General features: G+C 30.6%; 1 protein-coding gene across 6 annotated transcripts in view; it reads right to left on the minus strand.

The window, feature by feature from the left end:
* The window catches only part of LOC107453731 (5'-AMP-activated protein kinase subunit gamma-1), a 369,446-nt gene that overhangs the window by 16,089 nt on the left and 325,573 nt on the right, over positions 1 to 27,784 (minus strand). For all 6 annotated transcript variants that reach the window (XM_016070657.4, XM_087168247.1, XM_071183176.2 and 3 more), the window contains 4 exons: positions 3,510 to 3,561; positions 3,281 to 3,384; positions 1,653 to 1,686; positions 1,093 to 1,140 (listed from right to left, as the gene is read on the minus strand). In XM_016070657.4, the coding sequence (XP_015926143.2) occupies positions 1,093 to 1,140; positions 1,653 to 1,686; positions 3,281 to 3,384; positions 3,510 to 3,561 (238 nt within the window). The remainder of the gene's footprint in view (positions 1 to 1,092; positions 1,141 to 1,652; positions 1,687 to 3,280; positions 3,385 to 3,509; positions 3,562 to 27,784) is intronic.

Raw genomic sequence — 27,784 nt, forward strand, 5'->3', positions numbered from 1 at the left:
AAACAGTTTTACAAGTGAAAAATTTAAAATTTATTCATACATAGTTTTCCAGCTCATAACCTACTAAAGCAGTAAAATATGTTTTACAAGTAAAAAATAGAATTTTCAATCATTTAGGTTTTTTAACACTTTAGAAATGGATGCAGTTGTAACAGTTTTACAGATAAGAAATATAAGTAATGCTCATTAACTACCGAAGCTGTGAAAACAGTTCAACAAATGATTTAAATTTAATTTGTATATATTTTACCAGAAAGTTAAAAAAAAATTAATCTCTCTTATAATCTGAAATATTAAAGCACTGAAAATAATTTATCAAATGAAAAATCATTTGTTTCACGCTAAAGAGCTTAATTATTTCTATTGTGAGTGAATCATTACATTTGAATACATTATTTTATAAATATACTATAAAGAATAATTTTCTTTTATTAGGAATAGTTAATTGAAGGCAGAATTTTAATTATATATCACGATATATTTTTTGCAGATAGTCTTCTTCTGCAGAGCACAGCAAAAAAAAAAAAAAAAATAATAATTATTGCATCATAGAATAGAAGTTATTTAATTTCTTTCTAATTTGCGAGTTCCTTTATTTTTGTTGACCATTTAAATTATTATAATATATCTCTTTATAATATATATATTGTTTTCGTGACTATAGTCAAGTAAGACATTTGCTATTTTTTTATACATAAGTTTGAACTCTTTAAAGCAACAGCTTCAGTGAGGATGGAATAGATTAACGATAAAAGAATTACAATAAGGAATTGCGCCTCTGCATCACTGCAACGGGCAGCCATTCTGGAATAAATATTTATTAGTAAAAGCACTCATATTATGAGTTATGTTTTGTTTATTTATTTTTAATAAAGTTATATAAAAAGAAATTTTTTTGTTCGGGTCTTTATGCCACACTCTGCATATAAAGGGTGTTCCTAATCACTACCTTTATTATAAATATTTTTTGAACCCTTACCAAAAATGATGACATTCAAAAAATATACATTAAAGATCGTGGTTACAGAACACCATGTAAAACTATATTTTTTACATACAATGATTAGAATATTAGAAGTATTATAAACATACCAACAAAAGATTGTGAAGCCGAGTCCCATAGAGGTGCTGCTCGAACTCCTACGAGGAAAAGAAAAAAAAATTACGATGAATTTTAACAGAACAAATATGAGTAACGTTTTCATAGTATATAAATGACGATTCGTACCAAAGAAAAAAAAACTGTGCAATTTTTGATCAAATAGTCTGATTTTCACTTATTAAGATACAATCTCAAGCTTAAAGGGATTTACCTTAAAAACGTTGAGTAATTAATAAGTAATATTTTAAATTAATTATGCATACATAAAAACAAATAAACAAATATTTTTTAGATTGATTCTGATTTTTGATCTTATATATGGGGGAATTTAAATGAAATACTCCCAAATTTGAAAGGAATCGATCAAGTATTTCTCAAAGAGAAATAAAACATTTTTAAAGAAGATTATTAATTATTTTTTTTATTTTATTTAATTAGATCAAAAGATTTTTGGGATGTTTGATTTCAGTGAGTAGCATCATGAACAAAAATACAATGTTGATATTTATAAAATATTGTGAAAGAAAAAAAAAAGAATGTGATACATTACCATTGTGAACTAAAGCAAAGAATGCCTTCTTAACCTGGAAGAATAAAAATAAATAAAGAACTTAAAAAACTTTTTTTAAAACGTTAAAAATTAGCCTTAAATTTTAATTAACATAGAAAACAGAAAAATCACTCCGTAATGTTTTCAAAGCTACCTTTTTTTCTTCAATCTCGTTTTCTAGTCCTTTGTTTATTCTCTGACACATTCTTTTTAAAAACTTTATACAAATAAAACTTTTTGTTTAAAAATTTCGGTTTTCTTCTTTTTTATAAATTCTATTATTCTTTTTTTCATATAATATATTATTATTCTAATATAAATTCTGATTTTCTTTAACACAGTTTAATTAACCAAATATATTTTTGCGTAAAAACGAGATGGCATGGAATGCTTAAATTACCTTATTAAGCAAAGTGTAAATAAATAAATAAAATAAAGTTATAACTTTTTTAAATTAAAACTTTATTTTATTTATTTATTTACTTTTTGGTGAATAGATTGTTTTTTTTTTCCTTAAATTTTCCACTTTAAAATAAATTTTCAAACATTAAATTTTTCTCTTTTTTTTTGTTTCTGAAGTCAAAAAAAATTTCTTCATACATTTAATCTAATCACCATATAAAGACTCATTCATAGTAACTGTTGCCATAGTTTGAAAAAAATTTTGAACTGTTGAAAACTGCTAAAAGTAAGTCGTTATAGTAAAGGGATATATTAAATTATATTGCCATTAATTGCAGTTGATAAGACAAGACTATCTCTTAAGATTAAAATACCAAATGTTCTAAAAGGATTGAAGATTTGAAAAATAAATTTAAAAAAAAAAAAAAAAAAAAAAAAGAGATAGAAAAGTACAGTTTGCTGCCTTCTGCCTTGGAAACGGAGTAATTTTTTCCAAATTTAAAAATTGATTGCAATACAGATGTCTAAGCTAATGTCACATGACTAACCTCTCTGCTGGAAATCCATCAACGATCAATGAGTTGCAGACATCAACCAATAAGATTACTATTGGGATTGGAATATAAATCGTCCAATAGGAATGGGGCAAACGACAATTGATTGATTTATTCCACTCAGTGATATAATTCAACCTCTGGCCTCTGGCTTGGAAATCTATGTTTGTTAATAAACAACATAGATGAGAATTGATAAATGAGAAAAAACATAAAAGAATGTTTTCTGCTGTATGGCATTCTACTTCAACCGAAATATTTGCTAATGTTGCAAATGTTGGATAAACATTGTTTTATAATTCACTCGGCTAGAAGCGCTATCGGTGAGTAAATTTCGTAACGAATTTTTAATGTAGAGAATAAAAAATTATTTCCTTTCCTTAGCAGAACGCAGCATTTTTTTTTTTTTTTTTTTTTTAAATCGTCGGTCATGTTTGGGGCAATCGATAGGTTTATAAGTCAATAATAAGCTTAAAATTGTTCAATTATCCCTTAAGTTAGATAAATATAAATCAGTGATTTTTCAATGATAATAGAAAACAAGCGCAACTTTGAGACGATGAATGTTTGTTAAAGTAAGAAAGTTTAATTTGCTCAAACTCACATTAAAATTACAAAATTTAGTGTCAAGACATATGAAAAGGCATATAAAATGAAATGAATTCAACTTACCAACAATTGAGTATCAAATATTACAAGTTTGGCACTAACTGGAATCAAATCGTAACAACGGTAACACTTGAAAAACTTAACAAAGACTAAATTTTCATCTTCACCTAAAAATTAAAAAAATTTTTTTTTATTAACAAGTATGAAATTTTAACAACTTTTAATTCGTTCACGGAAAATTGCTCTGATTTCTCTATATATTAAATGAAGTATTAAAATAAAAATTTCATACCTAAATCTTCTATATCTATCTTATCACAAAGAGGATCTGCGTGAAGAGGGAGCTGGAAGAAAAATAAATAATTAGATAGATAACACTTAACTTGAAAAGAAGTGAAGTGATTATATCTAACCATGTGATTTAAATCAAATTCAATTGGATAGCTGTAAGCGACGTCACGCATGTGTGTCGAACCTGATTGGCTTCTAAAGCGACAAACGCTGTGATATACCTACGATGGCATCACTTCAACTACAACTAGAAACATTCTTTAATTTTAGTTCTTTTTTATACAATTTATTTGTTTTACATCGCGATCGTAGGTGTAGGTGAGACTGTGCCAACAATTGAAACAATGTACCATCTTACACATATGGTTTATGCAGAAAACATTGCTATTGCGTTATTTGGCATATGTTTAAAACTATAGACTGCCCTTGCACGAGATAGAATATCGGATTACACTGGGGTACAAATTTAATGATTTTTTTTCTGTAACTTGCAATTTTTGTTTTAACGAATCTTGGATATTTTCGCGTCACTAATTTCAAATCTGCAATAATTTTTTGAATCCAAGGTTCAGCTTTTTATTTGTTTATTAATTTTTTTAATGACATTTTTGGTCGAAATGTACAAGTTTGAAAACGTTACCTACAACAGGGGGTCACATAAATGTTGCGAAAAACTTTTAGGGGAGTTGGTGCACAACATCATGATTAAAACTGTGCATAGGAACCCATGGCTAAAAATGTCGTCATACAACGCTAGAGACGCTGCTCCTATAATGAACTGTTTTTTCCCCCCGTGTGTTTCTCAACAAATCACAATAGGTCGTACGACGGGCTAAAGTTTATAATAGGACGGGTCCCTGGTCGCATACGTTGACATTTTCGGGCATGGATTCCAGGAGTTCCCTTGTCTTTTGGATTAGGTTCAAAATTACGAGGCTATGGAGTTGAACATTAGTAGCCGTAAACCCTAAATTGGGCCGGTTGTTCAATGACGGTTATAAAATGAGATCCTGATGATGTGCCCCAACTCCCCTGGAAGTTTGTCGTGACCTTTATACGTTTCCTTGTTTTATGTAACGTTTTACATTTCGACGAAAATTAGACTAATATTATCATTTAAAAATATCAATTAAATTAATTATAATGTCAATTAAATTAATTATAATGTCAATTAAATTAATTATAATGTCAATTAAATTAATTATAATGTCAATTAAATTAATTATAATGTCAATTAAATCATTTAAAAATCTGTCGCTTTAGGAGCAAAACTATTTTCATATTTGAAATCCCCACACCTGAATAAGACAAGATCAAGTATTTGTATGCAACAATTTTTTATTTATTTATGTTATCATTTAAAAAATTGCTACGAGAGTGAACGATATTGCACGCGATAAAATAGTGGATAGTCATAAAAATATCTTGTGCGAGTTAAAAATAGATTATCCTGAAAAGATAGTTACTGAGAAATCAATCAACAAAAAATTGGGTTACTGAAAAATATTGCTTATTTCAAATAGCAAGGTAGGAACAAATATAAAAAGGGATACAAAAACAATAATAAATATAAAAGTAAAATATCTTTGTTTGATCACGAGATTTACGGATATACGAAAACTCATAAGTTAAGTTACATAAAAAATATTCCAAATTTAAATATTTACTTAATTTAAGATAACTGATCAGCAACGTGGATAATCGCTTTGTAAAAACATACAAATGTTCTTAAAATATTATTTTTAAAGTGATAAATTTTAACCAAATATTGGTCGCTGGTCTTAAAGACCTAAGCCAGTACCCAAATAATACACGCAAATTTAATGCTACAACTCGAATCTGTGACCTTAAAAAAGAACTTTCAGTTCTTTATTTGATCGAGATTTACGGATACCTAAAAACTCATAAAATATTGCAAATTTAAATATGCACATTTATTTTGAAATAACCTTTCAGCATCCCAAATCCCCGAAAATCTCTCACAGATGAACCAAAGAATATATATATATAAAAAAAAAAACCCAGATCGAGCAGTAATGGTTTCGGATAAGTAACCAATTTTTATGAGACAATAACACGAGAGAGATTTACAAAGCATAAAAAAAAGCGAAAACCAATATCCTTCCTATGGCCATAACTCATGGTTAAACATCCAAGGATGTGTAGTTGCATGCGTCGCTATAGTGCTTGTTCAGCAATGTGGGAATGTAATCTTATACTTTCGAACAACAATGCAGTTACACAAAGAAGTAACGATTTTGGGGAAATAAATAAGATTTAGAGGAGGATAAGTTAAAGGTTACGGAATCGGCTAAGCTACAAAGAATTATATAGGATTGATCGATATATTTAAAGAACCATTTTAATGTTATTTGTAACTGTATAGGTAAAAATGAAGAGTATTTTTTTTAAATTGATACAAAGTTAATCTAGAAAATTTTAACGGTAAAAAAAAGGTACTTTTAAAATTGATACAAAGTTAATTACGAAAATTGTATCCGTAAAAATGAAAGGTACTTTTAAAATTGATACAAAGTTAATTACGAAAATTGTATCCGTAAAAATGAAAGGTACTTTTAAAATTGATACAAAGTTAATCCCGTTTTAAAATTGATAGAAAGTTAATTACGAAAATATGATTTTTCATTTTATAAAAAGTCGTTGAACAGCAGAATTATACAGTCAAAACTTATTAATACTTTTATTAGGTAGTGGGAAGTATACATCCCACTAAATACATTAATTTTTAAATATCAATGAGAAGCTATTTTTTAGCCTATGATTTATGTAACCATTTGTTTATAACTTCAGGAAAGAGAAAAAAAAACTCTAACAGGGCTTTGTTTGCATAAATGCGCTTAACAGTAAAGGTTACATGGGGTCAAGAAGAAAGGTTGCCACTGGGAAGCTATTTTCCTTCGTGCGTTATGCGTTTGTTCATTTAATCATTTCTCATCGAGTTCATTAGTATTTATAATATATAAATTCGGTCATTAATACGGGCAGAAGTTCAAATTAATGGTTAATTCTTAACAACAGGTAAAATTTTGAAAAATTTCTACCCATCTTCCAACTAAAAAAAAAGTTCGTAAAAATTAAAACAAATTTTAGGTACTAAGCTCAAGATATTTCTTTTTATAAATCATTGATTGGTGTAATGTGCCAAAGTATATAGTCTCAGGAAGGTGTCTGGGTTCTCAAGTGCCAAGATGTATTGTCCTCAGGAATGTGTCAAGGTTCTCAAGTGCCAAGATATAGTGTGCTCAGGAATGTGCCAAGGTCCTCAAGTGCCAAAATATACTGTCCTCAGGAATGTGTCAAGGTCCTTAATACCAAAATATACTGTCCTCAGGAATGTGTCAAGGTACTCAAGTGCCAAGGTACATTGCCTTCAAGAATGCGTCTAAGTACAGTGCACTCCCGATTATCCGGGTTAATCACCGGACAGGTCGCACGGAAAATCGAAAAACACGGATAATCCGAAAACTCCTTTTATTAAAGAAAAATTCAATATCAGTACAAAAAATATAAAAATTACTAACATTTGCATGCATAACATCAAACTAGGAATTTTCCTTATTAAAAATGTGTAATGTGTCTTCGCCATACATCGATACACATATTTTACGAACCGCAGTAATGTCACTGTAATCAAATCCTCCCATATAATCTAATAAAGTTTCCACAGAGCAGCAGAATAAGAAATTGTATTTCATTCATTTACTACATCTTCTGCATCAGTTACTATCATTACTATTTGATTTAACAACATAAAGATGTCTTCATCAGTCAAATACTGGAAGCCAGGCTCACATGCATCACTTTGAAACCAATCTTCTAAATTTTCTTCATCAAGAATTTCGAAACCTTAGATTTCTTTTGCTTGTTCAAGAATACTGTTATCATATTTTTCTTGAACATCTGAAGCGGATTGTTCATCAAGCGGTATGATCTTTCTCCAAGATCGTGATAACGTAGACGATTTTAGCTTTGACCATGCTGCTGATATTCCATATACTGTAATACTACATGTATTGGATTGTAATACTACAATCCAATAACGAATATTGCTTCCAAAAATTTCGTAGTGTTATAACTTCATGAATCAAATTTTTTTAATCTTGAAAATGTTTCTCTTTATATTTTTTGTGTGACTCCGGAATGAGCACGGAAAATCCGTAAACTGGATAATCCGCGCACGGATAATCGAGAGTGTACTGTATATTGAGCTCAAGGTATATATCCTTTATACATTTTGTTTCTTAATCACCACTTTTAAAATAGAATTCTAAAATCATAGTAAAAAAAAAAAAAAATGAAGTAACGAAATACTCACATTAAGAGTTTCAAATCAACAATTAAACAAGAAACAAAAACGCTATCAAAATTCGTCGAATCATTAGAGAAGATGTAAGGAATAACAAAGGTCAAAACCAGTTTGATTGCCGTATGGAACTCAAGAGGTGTTTCTAATAATTGACTTTCAAATATTTGTTTACTTTAGCAATCCAAACGGTTCCGATATTTCCAGTCCTCCAAAGTGTCGTTAGATTTCGATTGCGCTTTTTCTCTGCTTTTAAAATATTAATATCCTTCGGATATCATCATTATAAAATGGGGTATAATAAATGTTTCGAACATTCACTAAAACAACTATGTGAGTATCAAGATTTTCCACATTTCGAATCGTTCCTATTTTTATTCCTTTTTAACTCACAGAAAAAATTATCAAACTTCCAGATTCATATAGAACAAATTTCCAAATTAAGGAACAAAACAAAATCTGGCTGAGGGAGGTTCATTGATATAATATGATAATCAAGTGGTGGTTATAAATGGTAATGTAAGCATAATTTTGTCGGGTGTGGCCCCTAAACAAGGAGCAATTTCGAGACGGTCCAATTACTAGAATAGGTTGCTTAGTAACCAACACCAGCCAGTACTATGTTTACATCTCAATCCTAGAATTACGCGACTCACAGATCATGCCAAGCAAGATTAAGAAAGAACAAATATACAAACATTATTGCAGTCATTCCAACTCAAGACTAAATGATAGGAAGAATCTATCTTTTGTTGCTTAAAAAGGATTGTTATTATTGATAAATAGCATTAAAACAGTTCTTGAAATGCTGTTTCTAAATGTTTAAGTGTTATTTATTTCGTTACAAGCATGATACAATTTTACTATGAAATCTGACACCTAATTTTGAAGGTATTTGAAATTTTAGAAAGTGTATCATTCATTTGAAATCGGATGTTTTTATTTTAATTAATTTTTTTGGAATTTAAGCAATAAATAGTATGAATAACAATCCTGTAATTACAATCTTAGTGCAATTGCAATAGACCAACAATACTGTATGAAGCCTTTACGAAATTAGTACTCATTTTCAATTTCAAAATAAAACACTGCGCATTTCGTCAAAACAAAAAATAGCTCACCAGTTTTTTTTAACTGTTAGAATATTCTTTCATCTGATAAAATTTAGAAAGTAAAAATTTAACTTAACGAGAGAAAAAAGATATCGAAAAATATCCTATAACTGAGGAACGAGTCCACCATCCCTAAACCTAAGTCCAGATTGCGTTTAGGTACGTTACTTGTGAATCCAATGTTTCATAAAGCTAAGACGAGAAACAATCAAGAACGAAACGAGCTCGATACTTCAGCATCGAATCCGGAGATTATGAAACAAGTGACAGAGATAGAAATTTTACTATCACAAAATTCTTTGAGAGTGCTACACAATTTAAATATAATAAAAAAAAGTGAGAAAAATCATTTTGAGAAAACGATACTAGTAACAAATCCTGCTAAAACATAACACCTACTCACATGATCAAACAAACTGAAATTATGTTTACAAAAATAATCCAGAAAATGAAAGAAAAAGGCTGTTTAACTTCCTTTTTATATGTAGAAAAATATTCTTTAAAATAAAATCTCACTATTTTTAATTTAATTCAGCTAGAAGGAAAAAAAAATTTCAAAATAACAATAGTTATTTTAGCAAAAAATAATTCAATAGATTCTTAAGAAATTTTAAATTTCTGTTATCTTGAATAGAATATTCAATTATGAATATTTCATAAAAAAAAAGTGCAAAATTCCGATTCCGGCGATTGAATTCGATAGATATGAATAAAAAATTAAATCTGTCTAGCTGAAAGCATCAAGTTACTATTTCGTTTTTGTCGAATTATCACATATGATTTCATTGAAATTGAAAAAAATAATAATTTAATAATATTATCTAAGAGGAAATAGTTTTCTTATCGTTTTTTCCCTTCTAAAAAAACAACGCTTTAAAAATATTTAGAAACTTTTTTATAAAATAAATATTAAAAAAGATACAATTTCATTTTTTTTTTATATATTTCAGTTCAGATATTTTTCGAAACATACAGGGTTATTTAAAATGAATATTTAATAATTCAGACAGCCCCACCGGCCTTTCGTCTAAATTTAATATTACCCTAATGCTCGTCAAAAAAAAAGTGACTAAAATTTTTCTTAGTTATAAACTGTAAGACGAATCGAATGTAATGTACGAGATACTTCATTCTATCACAAAGACATAACTTCAAAAATGAATTGCGCCGCCTAAAACGTCAATGGCAAAATTTTTCGAGAAAATGTGTAGTCATTCGAGCAAAAAGAACATTCCTAAAAGACGAGCTATCACGTTTATTAACAAAAAGAGGAAATTATTATAGATGAGAATACCTAGAATGTGTTTAGAATATTTTGTATATTGCAAAAAAGTACAAAAATTTTAAACGTATATTCATTATGAAATAAAAATAAAAACTGATGTTCAATGTAAATACAACAAAAAAAATAGTGTACAGTGTGTTTTGTTATAACAGAAAATCTTGGTGAAGAAAAAAAAAAAGTATATAGAAACAGTGTGCACTATGAGTTGGAACTTAATATTTAAATTAGGAAAAAAGTAAAGATTTGTCGAAACTGTAAGGAATTATTACCAAGGTTTAAAAATAAATAAAATAGCACTTAAGTGGACATAAAAGTGACCGATTAATTTAACTAATGCGACTGGAATGTATCCATCTTGTCACGAGCCGAATTTAATTTAAGCTTCCTTACTCACTCGGAAGGCAGGGTAATTCTAAAATTCAATGTTCAAGGAAATGAAGGAAGAATGAAGGAATGGAATGAATGGTTATAATTAAAAAGTCTCATAATTAAAAAATCTCATCGATAACAGATCCAAAATTGGGAAAACCATTGACAACAAAACAATAATTGATAATACCAATGAAAACAGAAGCATAATTGGACATCTTATAGAAAACAGGACCATAATCAGGAATCTCCTCATCAACAACGCGATTACAATCATTGATAACAGTACAATAGGATCATAAATGGAAATATCATTGACAACAGGACCATAATCACAAATTTCGATGATAACCGAACTATAATCTGGAAATTTAACAACAGCAGAACCATAATCTGGAAATTCCGGCAAAAACAGAATAACTTGTTATATTTACAGTAAGGAAGGCAAGGTAATTCTAAAATTCAGAGTTCACTTAAATTTCAAAAAAAACTTCCGAATGAAACTATCCCTACTTTGACATGGTGAAAACTAAAAACATTTCACAAATGAATGTCTGGTTAGCAACAAGACCATAATTAAAAAATCTCATCAATAACAGAACCAAAATTGGGAAAACCATTGACAACAGAATAATAATTGGGAATATCAATGACAACAGAACCATAATTGGGAATCTTAGAATCTTATAGAAAACAGGACCATAATCAGGAATCTCATCAACAACGCGATTACAATCAGCAGTATCATTGATAACAGGAGAATAGGATCATAAATGGAAATATTATTGACAACAGGACCATAATCACAAATTTCGACGATAACAGTACTATAATCTGGAAATTTAACAACAACAGAACACTCCGAAATCCCGTCAAGAACAGGATCACTCGTTATTTTTACAGTAATAAGAATACATTCTGACATACATCACCAAGATAAGAATTTGTTTGATATATACGAGAAGAATAATTTCTCAACTATTCTCGAATTTTTTTTTTTTTTAAATGTTAATTCGATGAATTTAGTTTTATTTTTATGAATGTGTTATAATATAATGTGTATTCAATAAACCTAAAAATATTTGAGGCACAATAAATAAAATGCATTTAAAGTTTTTACAGATCACTTACTACTCATTCACTTTTTTAAAAAAAAATTTCGATTGCAAAAATTATAAATTTGTGTTCGACAGCCAGCGGTAAGGATTCATTTCTCACAGCTTAGCAAGAAAAGTTAAATCACTTACGACTAAAAATGTTCTGAAGAACGCTTCATGAAGGAACAATACGCTTGCATAAATGCTCCATTAATTAATCTTTTTTTTTTCTTTTTTCGAACAAAGAATATATTATTAGCGAATCGGTTGTCTCAGTTTGTGAAAGATACAAAATTCATTCTTAAAAATATACTTTCTAACAATGACGATCATTAAACATCTCACACATGGTTTTGTTTTTTTAAAAGGTGTTCCCAACAATAAATGAATTATACTAAATTATGATTACTATTTTGAATTTAGTAAAGAGCTGGATATCACCACTGACATTTAGTAAATAACCCGTAAAAATTTTTTTAACTATTTAAAAGCTAAGTTTTAACTTAAACTTTTCAAATAAAAAAAAATAAAAAAACATCGCCAATTTGCGAAATTTTTACACCCATATTAAAATAATTATATTTGATTTATAATTTTCGATTTTCGTTTTTTTTTTCTTTTTTACCTAAGCAATGCAGAGTTGGAATGACTTTACAAACATTAAAACAGAACGCGCTTAACATTTCACATAACTATGGCTTTTCTCAATTTTGAGATTTTGTGTCATTTTCATACTGAACGTACTGTATTAGTAACATTGTACAGAAGGATTTCAATTAAATCTAACAGTCATAAAGTCTAGTATTAACTCTCAACAGTTGTAAAAATAACTTGAAAATTTACAACAGTTATATATAACAGCATAATATTCGCTTAATGAAGCTTTATTTTATAACTCAAAAAGCCGATTTACTAAAGGGCCTTCTAAAACATGAATTACCTATATTAAACAATAAATTATAAACTATAATTCGTGTAATACATGTATTCATTAAATATGTAAACATGCAGAGGTTATATAAACAAGTTTTGAATGTTCTACCCTCAAATGTTCGATATTCGCTTCATTAGTTATGTAGTATCTCTATACTGATGCAGACGATAGCAACTGTATTACGGGGTATTAAATCAGTCATGGTCGCACCTGGAGGCAGGCGAATAGACGTGATATTTTCCGATCTTCTCAAGCTACAAATCTAATAGGGAGAGATCTGGGGAACGTGGCGGCTAAGAAAGAGTGCATTGTAAGCGACCAATACACCAGTGCAGTAACGTGTAATTGTACGTAACCTACCATACTAAATTTATTTTTAGCAATTGAGTAAATGCAATATGCTTTTATATGTTATTACAGTACAGAACCCGTTATCCGGAAATCAGAAAACCGGAATACCAAAAAACCGGAACGAAATTCGATGAATTTTCCCACCATTTTTTAAAAAAAAAAAATTTTTCCTCATAAGATTTTAAATTTTTTTTTTCTTTTTTGAAAGATGTTTACCATACCATCATTTTAGAAATAATCATTACTGTATTATTTCATCGTTTTTTCTTCTTTTTAAGATTATTTCCTAATATTTTTTTTTAGTTGGGTTTAATAATAAAAAAAACGGCTTTTTGTAGTGATTCAGAAAACCGGAAAAATCAGTTATCCGGAATAGCGATGGTCCCGATCGTTTCGGATAATCGGTTCCCTACTGTATTTGTGTTTGTAGGAATAGTACTTTATAGAAGTATAATAGACAACAGTTGCAAACATAATATGAATATTTTCTTACAAATAGCACATGAATTATTATAATACTAGTGCTAATTTAAAATCATTGAAGATTAATTTTCAGGAAAATAAATCACGACAATTGTCTGAGTGAAAAATGATAAATTTTCGAAGGCAGTTAAAAATAAATAAAAAATAGGTTAGTTAAAAATAAATAAAAAAAACTTGTATTTTTACATACCAAATTTTAAAAAAAATCACTTGAAAACATTTTATTATATTTTTAGTATTAGTTACTTTAATAATGAAAAGAACGTTTTTTTTTCTCATTATATGAAAAAAAGCATGACTTTTTTAAATAATGAATGCTTCAATAATGAAAAGAAACATGTATAAACGAAATTGGCCATCAATAACTTTTAAACTAAATTTTTACTAGAGAGCATGTTCTTTATTCGTTATAGCTCACTAATTTCAATTTCCAACTTTATTTGTTTAACAAAAAATTGTACGGTTTTTATATTTTATTTTATAACTGTAATTGAACAGCCGATCCCATTTTGAGTTTACGACTACCAATGTTTAACTCCGTAGCCTTGTAATTTTGAACTTAATTCAGAAAAAAAAAACTCCTGGATCAAGCATTGGGAGAGATTTGCCTTCGTGGAGGACTTTTTGATGGAACTAACTTGCATTTGCCTTACATGGAGTGGAAAACCACGAAAACCTCCCACGGTTAGTCTGACAGCATTCGAACCCACTCTACAACTGAGGATATTTTACGGCAGTACTGTGGTAGGTACGACCCGGGTGCGGATTTCGTATCAGCCAAGCACCGCTGGGATTTAAAAGCGGGTTACCTCAGAAGCGAGAGCTCTATCCTCTGAGCCACAGCGGCGCACGATTTTTATATTGTTGTGCATTAATTAAGTACCCAGCCGAGCACCCAGAGTTTGCCGAGTGATAAATTCAAATTTTCCCGGGTAGTAGGAACCACCGAGTAACATATAATATTTTGGCCAGGTGCCCGAACTTGGCAAAATTTTAGGACTCTGTAAATCTCAAGTTATATGTTAGAAAAATAGGGCACGAATAAATAATATTTTGTTGGTGTAGTTAATTTATGTCGCACTAGAGCTGCACGATAGGCTATTGGCGACGGTCTGGGAAACACCCCTGAGGATGATCCGAAGACATGCCATCACAATTTTGATCCTCTGCAGAGAAGATGGCACCCCTGCTTCGGTAGCCCGACGACCTGCATGTGAAGTCGAGCACTTTACGGTAGAACAGGTGAACGAGACCAATACCGCACACCCTCGGTCCCTACGCAGACTGATCCAAGTGGTCACCCACCCGCACACTGATCGTAGCCAGTGATGCTTGACTTCGGTGACCTGAATAAATAATAATAATAATAATAATAAAAAAACTTAAAAAAAATAATAATAATAATAAAAGGTAATTTACTCATAACCATAACTCATCCATTGTGAGATACGGAGCTTCATTTATCAACGTAAAATTAAAAAAATAGAACTTATTAAAAACGAAAAAAAATAAAAAATAATAATAAATGAAAATTATTATCTTAATCTTTCATTCTATTTTGTGACATGGAAAAATAGTTAAAAATTTTCCAATACTATGCTAAAAACATAAGATTTGCATAAAGAAAAATAACAAAAATTTAGCAGCGACATTAATTCTGTGGCATAAGGTTGCTTTTCTCAACGTAAGATTGTAAAAAAAAAAGCACTTATATAATTAAATAAATAGGACACTTATATAATTTTCAAAAGAAGGACTTTGTTCCATAATTAATTAATTTCTTAACAAGGAAGAGTTTTATTAATATATCCGATGTTAAACAAATGGAACGCATACAAAAAAATTAAATTTTAATAATATCAGTTTCATTTCAAAGTGAGTAGAAAATTGTATTAAATTCAAAAGTTTCGACACGTCTGAAGTCAGTTATAAGTACCTTAAACATACTTCAAGCATAAAATTTGTTAAGATTTACGGCTACATTTTCCATTTTTTCCCATAAAAAAAAATAATAATGATTTATGGACTTTCAAACTCAAGTTATGTATCGAAAAGGTTTGAACAAAAAAGGCATCTCCATTTTTCATAAACCGATTATCCTTACAAAATTCCTAAGATTTTATTTTTTTAAGAAAAACTTTCATAAATTACTTTAAAGGCTGAATCATAAATTTTGCGTCTATATTTAACAGAAAGGTAAAAGCCAAATTAAGTTAAATTTTTTTCTTCTTGCATTTTCAAAATTTAATATTTATGAGAACATATTTAGAATCATCACCTACAGTGCCTTGTAATTTCTTTGAAAATGAGTTTTTGTATTACATTTTGAGACATTGAAATACAAAATATGAAGCATTTAATTGTATGAAGGTAATTAATAATCAGTTTTTATAATTACCAGTTATGGATTGTTTGGAATTTAATTACGTAGCATTAAAAAAAGTAAAAAAGTTTTTTAGAACACGGAAAATGTTTTTTTTTCTCTTTAAATTGCAAAAAAAAGTAGCCATAAATTTCATTTTCTTATTTGAAAAAAATGCACTAAAAATAAGGCACTATTAAAAAAATCAGATATTCGTATTTTTGTTTATAATTTTCAAAAGAATTCCGCAGTTAGAACAAAATTTAGAAAGCACGAAAAATTCAGTTTATTGCATCGAAAGTCACAGTTTTTATTCCTACTATAAAATTTGAATTTTAGACTCTAATTTTGTATTATTTAGCAAAATTATCATTAAATACCAGAATAGATTATATCAAGCAACAGATTTTGTTTAAGTATAGAAACTTATCTTAAAACTTTAATGTCTTTCCTGATAATTGACTGACTAATCAGTCTTGTCTTACACAAATATTTACTTTACGACAAAAATTTATTACTTTGGTAGCAATAGTGAAAAGGAATTATCAAGGAAAATCCTGTAAATATATATATATATATATATATATATATATATATATATATATATATATATATATATATATATATATATATATATATATATATATATATATATATATATATATATATATATATATATATAAATTGATATTTTATTAATTTCACTGTGACCATTTCAATCACTCCAGTGCTCCCGCAATTTCAGGATTCGATACAGTGTTTAGACACCACACTAGTAGATAAAATAAACAAATCATCATTCTAGTACGCTAAATTTAGAATTTTAACTCCTAAAAAATTTATTGACATTTTAATATAATTACGAATTTTATTTTTCTTTACCTTATTACATTTCAACACTTAGATCAAAATTACAATTGAATATGATCAAGCAACGCCAAAAACAACAATGGAGAAAAACAATAGGAATCAAACATGAACATGAGGAACGGTAGGTTAGGTTGGGGTCAGTAGGTTAGCTAGAAAGTTATGAAAATAAATTAATGGCGTTTAATATTTCATTAATATGTTACATGTTTTAAACCTGAACATTTCCGAGCAGCTGGCTAAGGTTTGAAGTTATACGCAGAGCGAATTGTTCTTTTTTTTTTGTTTTTCCTTTTCCCTTTAAAACATTATTAATTCATTTTTTGAGATGTAGAAAATAAATTGACTACTTTAAAAGATAATTTTAATTGCAATCGTCTTTTGTTCGAAATTTCTCAGAAAATGACAGTTCAATTATTTCAACTAATATCAAAAGAACAAATATTTTGCAAAACTTTATAACAGCGAATGCATAGTGTGACTAATGTAGTTTTTTTTTTCTTTTAATGAAACGTTTTAAAAATTAGAACATTATGATACACCTGCAGAAAATGCAAAATAAAATGCATGTGAAAAAAAACGGTGGAAACTTACGTTTTCAGATCGTTTTTTCACCAAACAATAAGCGGACATACTCCTCATTTTCACCTTATCCATGGCCAAAATAATTTAAGTGGCACAACAATACAGTAATCCGCGCATAATCAAAACAATTTCATAACACCACACCACAATTTATCTACATTTTGCGACTTACACAGAATGCAATTTATACAATATTTCTACCTGTTACTTGGCTATGTGATACAATTTGCATAGAATAAGCGCCAAGAAACAGCTATTTTACTGTTAAACGAAATGTCAAGGTTTGATAATCCCATGAATATTAAACAAAACAGGAGACTGCGAGAGTGAAAAACCATGCAGCCGCAACAATATTTTTTAGAAGGGATAAGATTCTGATGCAGCAAACTATCTGAGATGGGAGATTTTAACGTGTATATCGCCATCTAGTGGTTTAAATAGTAAAGAATTTCGATCTGCGAGTAATGGTGAATATTGAAGTTAAAACAGGTCGGATGTCAAGGGAATTTTATTCACGGATGTGTGGGAATTACTCACGCGAATAACGGGATGCTACGTAGAAAATCTTTACTTTTTTTTTAACGATTATTTTTAACATAGTTGCAGTTATTTAATTTTATTAAAAAGCTTTAACATATTTATAGTTTCTAAATACTTTAAAATAACGGCAACAGTCTTTTATTCTTTCCCCTTAAAGGCGAGACCATCATTAAATTGGCACAAATAAACTAATATTGGATATTAAGTCTCCGTAGTATCTTTTGAAATACATAAAATACTAGGTCGCCATGGAATTACAAATAAGGAGATAAGAATTGTGGAGCATAGGACATAAAATAGTCATTGCTGAATTTTGAATCTAGTTTGTTTGTTCTAAAAACGAGCATTATCTGAAGACCTATTAGAACTCTGAAAGACCTATTAGGCGCGATACGCATAATTTATGTTTTAATTTATAATACTTTTGAATGAATAACCTATTGGATAGTTAGTTCACCCTGAAATTGCTAGGGCTTACTGCCTTCGAGCATTGTGTTATTGATTTTGTGGAATATAATGAATCGGTCTAAGTAAAATAATGAAGGCTATATTTTTATTTTATTTTATAACCGTCGTTGAACAGCCGACCCAGTTTAATGGGTTTACGATTACTAATACTCAACTCTGTAGCCTTGTAATTTTGAACCCAATCCAGAAGACAAATGATCTCCTGGATCGAGCATTGGGAGAAATTTGTCTTCGTGGAGGAATTTTTGATGGAGCTAACCCGCATTTGCGTTACATGAAGAGAAAAACCACGAAAACCTCCCGCGGTTAGACAGATGGCAAGGGGACTCTAACCCATGATCCGTCTACCACTGTCAGCACTGCGGTCGGTGCGAAACGGATGAATTCGCATCGACTGGGATTCGAACCCGGTTCGCCTCATTGGAAGGCGAACACGCTATCCCCTAAGCCACCGAGGCTCAAAGGATATATTTTTTAATTAACCTTTTGCAGAATGATGCTTGTTCAAAGTGAGTATTTTTAAATATATATTTTCCCAAATATTAAAATTGAAAAAGGCGCCAATAAAAAATTAACTTTAAAAAAAAAAAAAAAACATTTGTTACAAAAACTTAGTGCAAAATTAAGATATCATTAAAATTCTACATGAGATTCAACAATAAAAAAAAAAAAATGCTTTTTGAAGATAACGCGACGAGCTTTTTGCGTAAGCTTACAGCTCTGCACTTCCATCAACGAGGATTATAGTTGAGGCTAGTTAAACATCAGAAAGTTGCAGAAAAAAGTCAGATTATAGGTTTTTGAAAGATAATAAATACATTTTCAATTAATTGATTTCAGTTCAGATGGTATTTCGGGTTTAGCATAGAAGTTCGATTATTGTCGCGGTTATACTGTACTCGAACCTTTAATTTATCGGTTCCACCATAAATTTTAACGCACCTAGGCTTATTGCAAACGGCCTGAAATGAAAGATGCTAATTGAGCAATAAATTATGTATTTTCTTATTAGCCTACAGTATCTCAACGCAAGAAACTTAAAAAGTGATAGGCTGATTACAAAACATATGCTTTTTCGAATAGCCTGGAGTACTGCAAAATGACGTAGATTGTTTGCAAAAGCCATATTTTTTTTAAAATTAGTTTCTCCGAACTGCGTTGGCTTAGGGCAGTGTTTCCCATACGTATGACTTTCGTGTACCCTTTCTAAATTTTTCGTAAAGCTGTGTACCACTAATAAAAAAATGAATGTATTTTTTGCTATAAAAAAATTGCACAAAAATTAAAAATCACAACAGGATGTTGACACCACTAATTATTAACTGTTAACTCTGTAAAAAAATAGCCAATAGAAAAATACTTTATCGCTAATTTTCATGACTAGCTTTGTTTTCAAATAAAAATTTTTGAAATTTTCGTTTATTGCAAGATATTTCGCATAAGAACGAGTACCCCCGCTGAACTGTTCCCGTACCCCTGGGGGACACGTACCATACTTTGGGAAACACTGGCTTAGGGGATAGAGAGTTCGCTTCTCAATGAGGTGACCCAGGATCGAGTACCAGTGGCGACTGGTTAATACGAAACTTGCCCTCGGCTCAGGCAGACCAGAGTGATGACGTAAAATATCCTCAGTGGTAGAGTCTCCTTGCCGTCAGACTAACCGTGGTAGGGTTTCCTCTCCACGTAATGCAAATTAGAGCTAGTTCCATCAAATATGTCCTATACGAAGACACAATTCTCCCAATACTTGATCCGGAAGTTCCCGTGTCTTCTAGATTGGGTTCAAAATTACAAGGTTACGCAGTTGAACATTGATAGTCATAATCTCAAAAAAACTGAGTCGGCTGTTTAACATTGAAAAAAAAAAAATGCTAAACAGAAAATAGGTCGTTAAACACCACTGGATTGGAAAATCGTCCCCAAGCACTCACACGCATCTGCATTCCACAGATTATTATTATTTCAGATAAAAAAAAAACAATTGTTGAGCCATGGATGCTCAAGGGATAGAGCGCTCACCTTCTAATGTGGTAACCCAGGTTCGAATTCCAGCTATGGCTGATCGATAGGAATTCATCACCCGGCTCGTACCGACCATAGAGCTGACTTAAAATATCCTCAGTGGTAGACGGATCATAAGTTAGAATCTCTTTGCCATCGGGCTAGCCGTGGGAAATTTTCGTAGTTCTCTCCATGTAACGCAAAGGCGGGTTAGTACTATCAAAAAAGTCCTACGCGAAGACTAGTTTGTCCTAATGCTTGAATCGGGAGTTAGTTTTTGTCTTCTGGGTTGAACTAGAGATTACAAGGATATGAAGTTGAACATCAATAGTCGTTAACTCAGATTTGTGACGGCTGTTCAACGCTAGTTATAAAATAAAATTAGTTTATCCAATTCTGCTAAGTTCGGTTAAAGAGAATAGAAGGGCTGGTTCACTCCTTTGAAGAAACTCTCGCCGCGTCAATCCTCCGATTTTCTCTAGTGACGTCACTTTGGCGCAAAGCTCGAACTTTTACTTCAAGAATGGAGCGTTCGGCCTTGCTATCTCTAACTAATATTGGAGCATTTTTTTTGGTGACATATTCTAAGACATTTGTTATTTTCTATAATGACTTTCCTCAGTTTTTGCAGTGAATTTACAAAAATTTAAAACTATTATCGAAATGCCAGTTTGCGCGATTGCAACTTGCAAAAATTCTGATAAAAAAACAAAAGGAAAAACGTGTTCCCTAAAGTAAATGAACAACTATGTAAAGAATGGATTCCGAAATGACACAGTTAATATAAAACAGCAATACGTTTATTCTGTCGTTAAGAACTTATATAAAAATTCATTATCTAAATAGAAACCTTCTCGTTACTTCAAAAAGAAAGGCAGGTGAAAAAAAATTAAAAAATAGATAAAGTCAAAGAAAATTAAAATGTAAATAAAAAGTATAAATAAAATATATAGTATATAGTTGAAATTCTCCTAATTTCATAGCATATTTTTAATGTAGTTATTCTAAATATTTATGATTTCTTTAAAAATTATATTCTCTTAAATTTAAATATCTATAAATTATATCATCGTAAATTTAAATATCTATAAACAATTGTAAAATTTCTAATGTCATTATGAACCTAAGTTATTACAGTCGAACTCGCTTATAACGAGCTCGGATTTAACGAGAACTCGGATTTACCGAGGGAAACGAGAATATTTGGTTGGATCAATGTTAAGTCTATGGAACAGAAGTCGCTTTTAACGAGAAAGACCCGGTTTTAGCGAGCAATATTTTTCTGTCTTGCAATCTTTTTTTCTCATCTTTCTAGTCTTATCTTTTTTTCAAAATTATAAGAAATGCGCGCGAAATCAAAAAAACCGTGAACTGAAACTTAATTGCCCTTATCGCTCTAATCTAAAGCATGGGAAAAGTCACGTGAGAGTAGGCGGAGGCGTATCGATTTCGTGCCTTATCGGTCATGACGTCATGACCGATAAAAGCATTTAATTAAATTTAGTAAGTAAGAATTAATTTATTAAGCAAGAAAAGTATTTGATTAAATTAATTAATGTAAATAAAGTAAGTAAGTATTAATTAAATTTTAAGTAAACTCAATCATTTGACCTCCAAAGCCCCCCCCCCTCTTCTGGTTGCACGTCTGCCTTAAGGACCCGTTTATTAGGAGCACTCGGATTTAACGAGTACAATGTTACGGTCCCTTTATGCTCGTTATAAACGAGTTCAACTGTATTTTGCTTTAGTAATTAGCGTATAAGGTTGATGTTTCCTAACGATTAAGTATGAACAAATTGCTTTTAACGGCATATTTAAAAATTAGGGATTCTAAATTTAACTCAACTTATTGCTATAACAGAACATGTAGATAAAAAAGTGTCAATATATGCTTTAATTTTTCTTAATAATTAAAGTTAAAACAGAACTTTTTAAAATAAAGTATTTATAGTGTCATTTTCGCCAACTAGTAAAATGTTTTTATAAGTTTAAAATGGCATTTTTTTAATATAATGGTCAAGAAAGTTTTTTGAACTATGTTTATGGACGGAAATAAAGTGCTAATTACGTAAAGTTTGAAAGCTAATAACCAGAAAAGTCTAAACTTATTTTTACAAAGAGAAAGATGTAGATGCAAAGTTATCATAATATCTTTGCTTGCGATCTCCGAGATCTGTGGACACAGTGACGTCATGAAGAGGGAAATCGTAGCTTCAGCTCTAAGAGTGAAGAGAACTAGCCCTTCTATTCTCTTTTAAGTTCAGCCTCGAATTCAATTCAGTTTCTCAAATTCAATTAGTTTTTACAATGCATTTTATTTTATTTTTGAAATTCATATTTCTATATTTCGTTTAACTTATTGATAAAATATAATATAACCTTGCAAGAAGAAAAAAAAAAATTAAAATCAACACAATCCATGTTTTGTACTTTCCCGTATTTTTTATAACTTGATATTTTTAAAAATAATTTTAATAATAGAAATGAAACAAAAAATATCACGTAAAAGAAAAGCCTATTCGACTGAAAAAGAATAGGAATTTAGGAACAAGATATGCATTTAATTTCACAATATTATAATAGCAAATGTTTACAATTTTCAATGACACTGTTTAGAGGAGATTCTTTTTATTAAAAAAGTAACTTCTTCGCGTTTCATAAATTACGGGGAAAAATCGATAATTTAAAAAGTTCAAAGCAGAGTTTTTAAGGCAATGGGATGTAACCTAATACATAGAAAATTTAAAACAAATTTAAGCAGATAAAACTCAAACTTTTTTTAAACTATCTTGTCCTTATTTTAAATTATAATTTTTAGTTCAAATAAAACTAGTATTTACTAAAATTATTTATAAAAAATAATACAAATTATAACTAAACGAAAATTGATATTAAATTAATAATAAAATTATTTCTTAAAAACAATATTGATAATGACATAAATTTACAAAATGCATGGATATTAAAGCCTAAAGCATTTTTGTCTCAACAGTCAAAACTTTTGGAACACATTAAGTCATAATATCGTTAAAAACTTGCTGCAGCCTTAATATGAAAGAAACTTGAATCGTATTACCGTACACTTGAAAATTGATTTTAGTATGCTTTTGTTCAATTTGAATTAAACATAAAGTCCAATTTAATATTATATTAAAGTTGCAATAAAATTGAATCATGTCTAAACAAAAAAACAAAGTTAAAAAAAATGCTGTTAGAAAATTGAGTTTTTATTTTGGTTTTTAGGAAACTAAATCCAAGTAATTTTTTTTTAAATGGAAAATGAATTAAATTCAAATGCTGCTTTCGCTTGCTCAATATGTCTGACAAAAATATTCTGACTTGGTTCCCATTGACGGGTAGCTTATTTTCAATCCAGCGGCCTTTAACGACACGCTCTCTTTTTTGATGATTTTTCTCTTGGTTGTAGTTAGGTCGCAATTTCACTGGTGTGCAAAACTTAAGCAACAACTGCGTTTTTTGTCATAACTCTACAAGAAATCATCCGATTGACATGAAATTTGAATATGATGTACATTATTTTGTATTTAAACGATGGTAAAAGAATAATGGCGCAGAAATGAATATAAAGCTTAAAGTAGGGTATGGAACAAAAAAAGGCTTTATTTGACATATAGTGGCGTTATTACACGTGATTGCCTGAAGAAGCGTAAGTACAACTGGCAGATGTTCCCTAGTATGGGATATGCCCTCCCCTTACTGTAATTGTTGCTTGGCATCGTCTCTCCATGCTAAGCACCAGATTATCCAGGAGTTCTTAGGGTAAACGTCTCCATTCCTCCTTTAACGCATCTTTCAGCTGATGGGTGTTACCAGGAGGATACTGTCGTGTCGCTAGACGTCTCCCTAATGCATCCCACACATGCTCTATGTGATTTAGATCTGGAGAGTAAGCTGGCCAATCCATTCGTGTGATATCTTCACTTTCCAGTAGCTCTTGAACATTAGCAGTACGGTGTGGCCGGGCATTGTCATCCATAAAAATGAAGTCTGGTCCAATGGCCCCTCGGAACAGACGCACATGGGGTAGGATTACCTCATTGCAGAAGCGGTCTCCAGTTACAGAACCTCGGTCGAAGATCTGAAGCTCAGTCCGCCCGTTCAACATAATGCCATCCCAGACGACAACTCCAGAACCGCCGTAACGATCTCTTTCCTCGATGTTATTGGGATGAAATCGAGCTCCAACCTCTCTCCTGATCAACTGACGTTGAGAATCTCTTGTAGGTGAATCTCTTAAGAGAAACATCTCTTAAGATTCCCTATTTAAGGATTTTCTCCCAACTGCGGCCTTTAATAGGTCAAATGGGGGGCAGGAGACTTTTCTGAATTGTGTCTTTTATAATACATACACACCCACTTGGCCTTCCACCATCTGCAAATATTTTATACCGTGTGCATATATTTAAGTTCTGGTATGTTAAGTATGGTATGTATATTATCTATATTATTGACATCTACGAGTCAATTTTTCGTGCAACGTCGACTGAAAAATCAACAATAATTAATTATTTTTTGCAAAAATGGAAAAAATAAAACAGAATACTCTTTGTAAGGTATCTCAATCAGGACAAATGCCCCTATACATATCCTTTGTCCCCATATAATCTCGTGATATGATTTTATAAAATTAGAGTGCTAGTTAAGTTAGTTAAAACTAGTGACGATACACAACAAATAATCAGATATTCAGATATCAGATACTATTTTTTCAGTTCTACTTTTGAGTGCCTTCTCACCAATATTGGCAGTTTCTGCCGAGGTGGTTAAAACCACTGATAAAAACCGGTTAAAACCGGCATGGCAAAAACCCTTTTCTGTCACATTTGTGGCAGAAACTGGCAGAAATTCAGAAAATGACATTGTGACATTAAGTCACAGCCTAATTTTTTAAATATCCTGTTTTTTTAATCAAAATCCTTTTTTCGGCTTAATTTATTATTTTATGATACAATTTTTATTTCTTCATCCTTTTCTTCTCGCCCCTTAACGCGTTAGCGCAATGAGGACATTTTCCCCAGAAAGTTCCTTACACATTCCTCAGCCCTACCATTTTCTCGGAAAAAGCTGTCGGCGTCGTTTGATGTTGCACGAGAATTTGAAGTCGGCTGAAACTTAGCTTTGCAACGTCAATCAGAAGGTGAGAATAACACTTAAAAATAATATTGATAATACATCTCAACTTAAAATTTTAGTTCTTTTAACTCATACTTTCAGTACCTTGAGTACTCAACTCGGATTTTTTCCTTTTTGCTATAAAAGCCAGAGAGCGAGAGACGCTCGTTGCATTCGAATCTTTCATCACCCCAACGTCACACTGCTCCCTGGCAGGACGTTTTTTTCCCCCCTTCCTCTTCTTCTAGAGGAGGAGAAAATTTTTTTGGCATGGCGTCACGCCTACCGCCATGTTGGCAAGTCAATCTGCCGTGTTTTTTTTGATTTAATGTCTACGAAGTAAATTTAAATTTCTGATCGTGCATCTCCTTTTCTAATATGATTATATTGGATTTATGACAAATAAAGGAAATAGGCTGCCATCAACATGTTGGATATCTATTGAACGCATCCGCTGACCAGACGCCGTCATAGTTTAGAGCTACAAATCATGAGTTTTTTATCTTCGGTGAAGTTCAGTACCCACAACCCCTCTCTGATGTTGTTTTGGCTAAGATCTGATTCTCATCATCAACTCCGTGATTTTATTTGGCCTGCCTTATAAATCCAGAAACTCTCTGTTACTCCAAATTACCACTCTCTCCATCTGAAGTGCCGCCCATGTGAATTGTGCTTGTCTGTGGTCGTCGTTGATCTAATATGAAAATAAAAGAAACGAACTTGCATCTTAGTGACTTTTTTTAGTGTTAGTTTCATTTTAGATTGGAAAATGTCGCCATACTCTCCTTGTCAGCTACCTAATAGGTATGTTTTTTTTGGTTTTCATTTGTGCTAAACAACGTCTATTTATATGTACTTTCCATTAGAAGATCAGAGGCCTTATATACAGCTTCCTTTTTTTATTTAATACCCAACCAAAACGGTTCAGACATAAAAGTAAGAACTGAGATTGACATATAATGGATAATTCATAGAAAAAACAATTAAATGTTAAACAAAGAACAATTTATTTACAAAATTATCACCATTCAAAATCAAATATTACATTGTTTGCACTCTGCAGTAATATAACAAAAGACAAAATTTGATGCAGTTTCTAAACCTAAACAATTTCTCAATTTGCTATGCACGAACGAGAAATTTGAAAAGATTCTCTCAAGTCCAGCAGAACTCGCAGGCATTGCCATCCGAAAGATTAAAACTGTTACAGTTATAATAATTGGATTGTTGCTATGCAAAGAATTTTCTTGAAAAGAAAAAAACTATTTGAAAATTGCTCTATTCAGTTATGTTAAGAGTTAAATGATAATAATTACTGAATTTCAGAATTTAATATAATAAACTAAAATCTAGTATTTATATTTATTATTACATTACTTTATTCTTTATTTTATATAAATATTTGATACACTGCACTCTTCATACTTAATGTAAACAAAATAATATATATTTGCAAACAATGAATTAAAAAGTTTGTTACAGTTGCATGGAGTTAAGTTTTTCAGTTTACTTAAACAAAATGTCATTAAGCAATTACTAGAACTAATATAGAAGTTTTTTTAGTTTCTGCCAGTTTTTGCCGGTTATAACTAGTTTCTGCCACTGGCATGGCAAAAACCAGTTTCTGCCGGTAAAAGGCCAACCCTGCTTCCCACTGTTACATTAGTTTTGAAAGAACGATATTACGAACGAGACCGCGATTAGTTTTCTGTAGCTAAATTTAAAACTATAGTCCTATCATTAACAAAACACAAACACGTGATTTGACAAATCGTTTTTGTTCAAAACAAATCTTATCAACTAAAACAAATCAGCATTAAGATCTTGCAAACTCCAACCAATAAGAGATTTTAATCAGAAAGAAAATGCGAACGTGTTACGTCATAATATTTTCAGGATAGGACATGTTCAAATAATAGGAAGTAGTTGGCATAGAGCCAACATCATGCCTCCTTTAAAGTGGCATCGACCCGATGCTTTTCGTAAGGTCCCGGGGAAAACGTAACAGATTCCGCTTATCTTAAACTAAAACCGTGACTTTTCTCTTAAGGAGAAGAAAAATTTTCGATCGAAAAGTTTACGAGAGAAGTTTATTTCTAGTGTGTTTAATATTTGATACAAAATTCGAAGTGGAGTGTTAGTTTTGCCGTTCGAAAATGTAGGTTGAAATTAAAATATTTTTCAATGTTCGTTTAAGATAAAAGATTTAATTTATTTCTAGCTAAGTCTAGGGGAACAGAGAGGCAGTCCTCTTTTTAGATGGATCGACTGTCTGAAAACCAAAAATTTGAGGACAGTCGAAAAACGGAGAGACGCCTGAAAAAGACTTCTGGGGAAGGTCAGGACCCACCCAGGGCTGTCA

This window comes from Parasteatoda tepidariorum, chromosome 7, assembly GCF_982258835.1.
Source record: "Parasteatoda tepidariorum strain Cologne lab strain chromosome 7, Ptep-v5.0, whole genome shotgun sequence".
NCBI lineage: Eukaryota > Metazoa > Arthropoda > Arachnida > Araneae > Theridiidae > Parasteatoda > Parasteatoda tepidariorum.